Source organism: Populus euphratica, unplaced genomic scaffold, assembly GCF_000495115.2.
Source record: "Populus euphratica unplaced genomic scaffold, PopEup_1.0 scaffold1119.1, whole genome shotgun sequence".
Classification (NCBI taxonomy): Eukaryota; Viridiplantae; Streptophyta; class Magnoliopsida; order Malpighiales; family Salicaceae; genus Populus; species Populus euphratica.
Window position 1 is genome coordinate 36,748 of NW_011500976.1, and position 7,696 is coordinate 44,443.

Sequence of the window (7,696 nt, forward strand, 5' to 3'; positions counted from 1 at the left end):
CCCAAAAGCTGATCGCTTATGGAATGGGGTTGAAACTGCCGACAACCTTTGGTTCAAGAGGACTGAAGAGCCAGGAAGAAACCAGAAAGAAGCGGATAGTTACAAGGCAAGAATGAAAGATGATGATGCTTGGGGCAATGATTGATGGAAAAACAAACAAGGATAGCTTTGTAGTTTTAAAGACCAGTTCAACTACAAAAAGAAACATAGCCTTAGAAATGGACGTATCTTGTATTAATGGATTGCTTGCACTCATGTTTTTATTATTAGCAGATTGGTCTTTACCTTATTTTCTGTTTGTTTAATTTGCTCATTGAATGACAGGACATTTATGCATTTTGCTTCTATGATGCTAAAAGAGAACCATTGTATAGTCCCTTTGTTTTTAGATAATAATTAAGCATATCGAATTCTTATGCTTTGGCATCTGTTTAAGCCTCGTCCTTTGATCATTTCTGTTGCCATTTAATTATTTTTTTCTTTCCAAAAAATACCTTCTTCAAAGTGAGAAAATGCCCTCTACTCGGACCAAAAAAACACTCAAATTTGCTTGCTACAGTATCCATTTTACATTGAGCATGGATCTGCAAGGAGTCAGATATACAATAAAAATTGAACCAAAACTTATCCCTCCTCTCACTTGTAGATTACAGGCAATAATACGATATAAAATTAAAATAAAAAATCTTTGATCCACAAAAAGCACATCGTCGAAAGAGATCAAATGTGAAATATTTTGCAATCATGAACTCTTTCTAGAAAGATTCTTAAGTCCACTTCCCACACATTTGAGTATAACCGTCCCTGTTGATGGATCAGGCTTGATGACGAATTTAACACCCAAAAAATCCCTGATGAGCCTTAGTGTTTCTATTCCATGGGTTACTAGCTTTCCTACACGAATCTTTGAAACATCTTGGGGGCATAATGCACAAAGAAGAAACAACAAACCCTGCAACCAAATGACAGCAGCAATGAAAATCAGGTGGCATATACGAGGTATAAAAGAACATTGCAAGACCCATAAAGATTTCACTCTTCTTTTCCTCGAGGGTGTCATACTATTCTCCCAAGTAAAGATTCGAAATAAATCACTAACGTGGTCTTTTAAGGACTCATCTATAATTCAATATCATTACTGCCACCCAAGATAATCAGAAGCAGATAATTAGTCATTAACAGCTTTCATTTAACTTCATTTAGTGATGCTTTTTGGAAAGTACTATTAATGCAGTAACGGGATATTGAAAAAAAAAGAGAGAACCACATCAATGAATTTAAACAAGCTCACAAGAAAAAAAGGAGAAAAAAGGAGAGCAGATAACACAAACCTGGTGTGTTGTATCTACAACTCCACCCTGTTCAATCTCTTGAAGGAGAACAGAAGCAATTTGCTCACCAACATCTTCTGCAGGCACCAGCTCTTGTTTCTCACCTTCCATTCCACCATCATCCGCTCGTGCATAAGAAACTGCAGTATCAGCAGTGATGAAACAACCAGAAGTAGTTTCCGCAACCAAGGATATTCCATAACCAGGTGAACTGCCCATTAAATCAATATCTGTGTGAGCTATATACTCTCTGTAGCATGCTGAAAGTAAAAATAAAACATAAAAAAATTCCAAGCAGTGATTCACATTTCTCTCTACTGTGCTTGAAAAATCCAGACAAACAAACATGTAACATTTCTCTGAACAGATATAATACTTTCCAACCAGCAGACCAGCTTTATAAATAAATATACGAACATCACGAAGAAAAAAATAAAAACAAAAAAGTTCAAGCAGCAATTCACACTTCTCTCTCCAATATTTCCAAACAAACAATGAGATGACCATTTTTTATTAACAGATAACATACTTTCCAGCTTGTTGACCCGCTTTATGATCAGTGAATATGTGGACATCAGGAAGTAAACGATTAAAGATTCCTCGAGCAGCATGTATCATGGTATTCTCAAACTGAGAAGAGACTCTGGTTGAGAAAGTCACCCCTCTAATCCTCTTAACCATTCCCTCATCAATCCAAGTGACTGCCTGCAGAGTGTAACAAATAAGAACATGGAAAAAAAAAAAAAGCATACAAATGAACTACGTAACAAATAAGAACATGGAAAAAAAAAAGCATACAAATGAACTGCCACAGGATTCGAAATCTCACTGTTAAACTTTGAATAATGGGAACTGATAAGAGAACTTCTCCACCACCATGAGGTGGAACACCACGACTTTCTATTTTCAGTTCCAATCCTTCTGAAGGAACTCCAAATTGCTTCAATAATGGTAAGGTAGCAGAACGGAAAGTGTCAACACATGGGTCCTTAGAATCATTTGTAATTCCTGAAAACAGCAGGTTATTCCATTAATCTTCTTAAGAAAAGAAAAGCAATACCCTTTACAGTTGTGTTTCACGATGCAAAAATCATAAACCAAGGCATTGCCTATAAAATTGCTATGTAAAGTTTATGGGAGGATACTTTTAAGGTAAGTCAGAGCTGATATTGTCAAGTTAACGTTTGCATCCTAGTCTTTCTTTCTTTTACAACATAGCAGTGTCAGAGACCCTAGGTATTTTCTCAACATTAGGCTGTGGACTAGGTGTGATCTATATAAGCACAAAGGGGAAAATGGATAGCCTTTCCAGTGATATACAGAACAACAGTTGACAAAGCCTCTACAATCAATCATTCTCTAAACTCCAAAAGGCACAAAGCATGTTTTAAAGATCTTACATTCTCGATTGCTCCTTTATTACCACACATGAAGTTCAGAACTCAGTAGCAAGATTTTCTCTTTTAGATTTGGTCACAAATATACAAAGGTTGATCTATACCTGTCTTTGGTAAAATCTTTGATAATTCATATGGAATAACACCTTACAAGCTAATAAGGTTTGCAGGTTTAGGGAACCCTGAATGAGGAGATCAGCAAATATACGACAGCATTTGATAAAATTCAAATTCCCATTCTAGTTCCCATGGGGAGTAGAGGGAATCAACATGTGTAGAAATGGTCACAGTTCAAAGAAATAAATTACCTTCTGGCTTCTGTAATATCCCTCTTTCAAATAGTAGTCCTTTACTGAGAACTTACAATCAAAGTCCCACATAGAACCGATGATGAATAACATTAAACTCCCTTTCTCTTTCATTTTTTTGGTCAGAGTATAAGACAGTACATTACAATCATTCAAAGTGGAGATCGTTTTGAGCAAAATGATGAGGCCAGAGCTGATCGATAAAAAAAGACAGCAACTAAGCAGCTAAGAACCCCATAAACAGAAAACAACATAAAATTGCACAAACACTTAGCACATGATGACTGACCAAACTTTTGGGGAAAACAGTACCTTTGAGCCTTATCGAAAGGGGCTTCTTCGAAAACAACCCAAGAACAACCAATGGCTCCAAGAAATACCCAATAGCTCGACTTACACCACAATCGTGCACAAGGTGTCTCCCACCCATCACAATCCCAGGCTTGTATTGAAACTTTGTTCCTGCCACATAAAATATATCCCTCAAAATCAAAACCCATGAGAAGCTAACAACAAAAAAACAAATGGGGTGGTTTGTGTTACCGGTTTCATTGATTTTGACAACACAGTCATCAGAAATCTTCTCGAGGAGGCGGAGGAGAGAGACCTCATGGGGGCGTAGGCCGGGCATCATGTCATTGGCTCGAATGTCCTCGACTTGGACAGGAGTGGCGGAAAGCGTCGCTAATAGCAGTCTTTGACGGAGATTTTGGCTACCTCTTAGCTTCTTGTAGCTTACCTTTCCCATCTTTTTGCTTGACTGGATTGAAGGCCTTCTTTACTGGGATAATATAGATTTCTGGGACTAGGGTTTAGCCTTCAGCCAAAACCCTTCTTGTTGTTGAATCGTTCTTGTTTTGGATACGGGTCGGGTTTGTATATTATTGACCCTTTTAAAATTGGGTAGGTCTTTATTATTATTATTATTTCTCTCTCTCACTCTCTCTCTAATATTTGTCTTTACATTTTATTTTATTTTCTAGATTTGGATGTTTTTGTCGTCATATTTTTTTTTAAGTGTGTTAAATTGTTAATAATATATTCGATCAATAGACACTTATCATTTTTTTTTACAGCCCAACCATTCTAAAAGAAAAGGCAATAAAGAAAAATTGTTTAACGATTAGGGTTACTAAAAAATGTTAAAATGTAATAACTTGTGAATTATTATAAAATATTTAATTATATATATATTAAAAAAAATTAGACTTCTTTACTTTTGAATTTATTATCTTGATTTTTTTATGATAATTGAATTTTCTAGTGTATTTTAATATTTTTATCTTTCTTCTATAAATAAACTACTTATATTGTATTCTAAGAATTAAAAATATATAAAAAAGTATAAATTTATATATATGTTTTTACTTCTTTATTTTTTTAATTTTAACATGTTATCAATATAATCATTCTAATTAATTTATATTGAAATCTTGATATGTAACATGACTTATATAAGTTTCAATACTTTTTTTTCATTATTATTTATATTTTATGGAATATATATGGTTCTGCAACTTATTCTAGCAATTTTTTTCCTTTTATTCATCAAGATTTAAAATTCTTGAAGAAGTAGTATTGTAAGTTCCTAAAAAATTAAATAAATTAAGTGCAATTATTGAAGAATTAATATTTCTAAAGAACTAAATAAATAATAGTGTTAAAAGATTGATTTTTTTTTATATATATACATGATTTATTTAAAAAGTAATATATATATATATATATATTAAACTTTATAAATCATGTATATATATATAAAAAAAATTAGTCTTTTAAAAATAATTATTTATCATGGATCCTTAACATTGAGATTCATTTAGAAGCTATGAATATTAGAGAAACCATTAAAGAAGAAAATAACATATCCTTACTAGATCGTGCAGAAATAATAATTTTCATTGCCATCATCTCCTTCATGGATTAAAACTTGTATATTTCATAATAAAAGATCATCTTGTTTTATGGTAAAATTTAAAGGAAAGATATATGACTATAAAAAGTTTGTCATACTTTCTCATGCTTGTTATAATTGGTTACAGCTGGGGTTGCAATATTTTAAATTAGTTAGTAATTATAATTAAGCTCTTTTAAAAATTACTTCATAGTTGAAATTTTATGGTAAAAATATTATATAAGACCAAATTTAAGAGAAAACATTCTCTACTTTTTATGCCTTGAATATTGTCATGCAGCAATAATATAGATAATATAATTTCAAGAGGTATTCTGAATTAATTTCATGTTTTCTTATGACTGTACAAAATAATGAATTTTTAATGAAAAATTATCAATCTCATCCTATAGGTTCTAAATCATTCCCTCAAGTGAATGAAATCTTTTTCCAAAAGATAAGAAAGAACAAATGGTATAGATATGAAAAAAGTAAATAGAAAAGAAGAAAAGATAATCCTTGAAAAAGCAATTCGCCTTACCACTAGATGTGGTGACACAACGAACCCAAATGAGAAAATGGCAAGAATTTGCGTAAACCTAAAAATAAGTGTTATAGGTGTTGTATGCATGGTTAATGATCTCGCACTTATCACACACCAAAATATTTTATAGATTTATATCAAGTTTCTTTGAAACAAAATATAGTGAAGACTACTTTTATTCATAAAATATGATTTTGAAGGTCATAAAGCTTATCTTGATGTCTCTGATTTTTTTTAAAACTAGATAAAATAGATAATATGCAGAGTGGTAGAATCTTTAGTGATTATTAAAAAAATTTATTTGTATTAGGATATTTATTTTATTGTATTTCCAGCAAACAATGTTAATTTTATTTTAATTAAATAATAAACTTAATTATATTAATAAAGGCATAGTTTTTCATGATAGAGATTTATATATAGCAAACAATACAATAAAACACTTAATTTTCAAGGAAAATAAACACTTTGAATATTTAGCATTAACCAAAGCTAATGTCATTACAATATCAGGTTCAATATACATGATTAAAGGATCCAAAACACTTAATATTTTGTTATCAACAAAATTGGACATCAAAGATGCATTATATTCACTTGAGTCTAAAAGATATTTACTCAATTTTAAAGATATATGTGCTAATGGTTATCATATTGAAAAAAGAGATAAAGACAAAAAAAATCTTTATATTATTTCATGCATTTCATACTAGAAGCTTATACTTAAAAAATTACCTGCTTTCTCTTTTGAAATTTATTATATAATCATGAAATTTATTGAAATAAATTTTGTGATACACTAACAGTGTTCCGACCTAAAAAAATGTTTTACCTAAAAAAATGTTGTGGCATGATCGACATGGACATCTAGGATCAACAAGGAAGCGATGAATTATTGAAAATCCATGCAGGCATCCTTTAAATAACTTGAAGATTCTTTTACCATATGAAAACCCATGCATTGCATGTTTTTAATGTAAATTAATTACTAAACCATCTCTATCAAAGATCATTATAGAATCGTCTTCTTTTCTCAAAAGAATTCAAGGAGATATATGTGACCTATTGATCCACCTGATTAATACTTAAAAGTGTATTTTTATTAAGGTTTTATATTATTATTTTGTACTTGAAGTATCAATAACTCCTTAACTAAAACATGTTTTATAATAACATATCTAATAATATATGATACCTTTAATTTATGGTAAATGTTCATTTTAAATGCAAGCCTATCACATAAATAAAATGATTGATTGATGAGTTGAAGTATTGTAATTGATAGAATAAAGAGAGGGCCAAACTTAGAAAAGAGATGCTGGTGCAGTCTAAAATGAAATATTGTTCGGTAATTGGGTTATATATGAAGTTATAGATCTCAGATGTAGGTCTACTTTATATGGATGGAAAGCTAAGAGGCCTAAAACTTTCATGGGAAGTTAAGACTCAATTCTGCTATTTGGAAGTCTAAATCTTAGTAATAATATAAAAGTTTGAATATGTCCTGCAGCCCAAACACTGTTTAGTTTTCAGCTCATATCTCGAGTTCTAAAAGTCCAAATGACCTTAGTTTTTTTTTTTTAAGGAAAGATGAGACAATTCTAGAACTTTCATGCAGAAGTCTGGTTCAAATTCTGATGTTATCAATGACGTTTTATTCAGACAAAAAGATAAGGATTGTCACCAAGTCAAGATGTGGCCACCCACTCATCAATTAGTCATCAAATCAATAAGTTTCAATTTTAGCATATAAAAGGAGGCATTTGGCATGCATTTAGGCATAGATCAAGATTATGCTCTTGCTCTATCTTTGTTGTAATGCTTAAGTTTTACTTATATTAATTTCTTATTTATACATCTCATTTCCTTTCCTTTATTTAATTAACTATTATCTTATTTATATTCTTATCTTGTTTATTTATGTTTCTCTCGTTTATTATATTTAGTTAAGTTTATTATGTCAAGGTGAAAATGTTACACTAATGGTGTAAGAATAAGTATAGTGTAAACTCAATATGGATTTTAATGTTTGAAACTAACATGTTAATACTTGTTCACTCTTAATACTTTGTTTGTTAAATGGTTAATCTAGATTTATGTTGTATAACACTTGGTACAACAAATGCTTGGCACTTTCATAGCCCATAATGTATGGTATAACCGACACCTGAGCTATAAAAGGAACTTGATTTGTTGTTAACATAAGTTATAATCATGAATAC

General features: G+C 31.0%; 1 protein-coding gene across 2 annotated transcripts; it reads right to left on the minus strand.

Moving 5' to 3' along the window:
• Positions 1 to 509: 509 nt before the first annotated feature.
• On the minus strand, positions 510 to 3,909 carry LOC105116946 (probable RNA 3'-terminal phosphate cyclase-like protein). 2 transcript variants are annotated; one of them, XM_011014462.1, is made up of 6 exons: positions 3,580 to 3,909; positions 3,349 to 3,498; positions 2,161 to 2,339; positions 1,861 to 2,036; positions 1,400 to 1,542; positions 510 to 952 (listed from the first exon to the last, which is right to left on the minus strand). In XM_011014462.1, exons 1-6 carry the CDS (start codon positions 3,782 to 3,784, stop codon positions 834 to 836), a joined length of 972 nt encoding a protein of 323 aa, XP_011012764.1. In that variant the 5' UTR covers positions 3,785 to 3,909; the 3' UTR covers positions 510 to 833. The 2 variants fall into 2 exon arrangements, with proteins under 2 accessions (XP_011012764.1, XP_011012763.1); XM_011014461.1 differs by having other exon boundaries at positions 1,332 to 1,542; positions 3,580 to 3,905.
• Positions 3,910 to 7,696: the final 3,787 nt, after the last annotated feature.

Bases quoted from the DNA above. Each gene is read 5' to 3' on its own strand.
- LOC105116946 (XM_011014461.1), bottom strand. From the start codon at position 3,784: ATGGGAAAGGTAAGCTACAAGAAGCTAAGAGGTAGCCAAAATCTCCGT. The intron at 3,499-3,579 runs GTAACACAAACC...TTTATGTGGCAG, and splicing joins TGTCAAAATCAATGAAACCG to GAACAAAGTTTCAATACAAG. The intron at 2,340-3,348 runs GTACTGTTTTCC...TGCTGTTTTCAG, and splicing joins CCTTTCGATAAGGCTCAAAG to GAATTACAAATGATTCTAAG.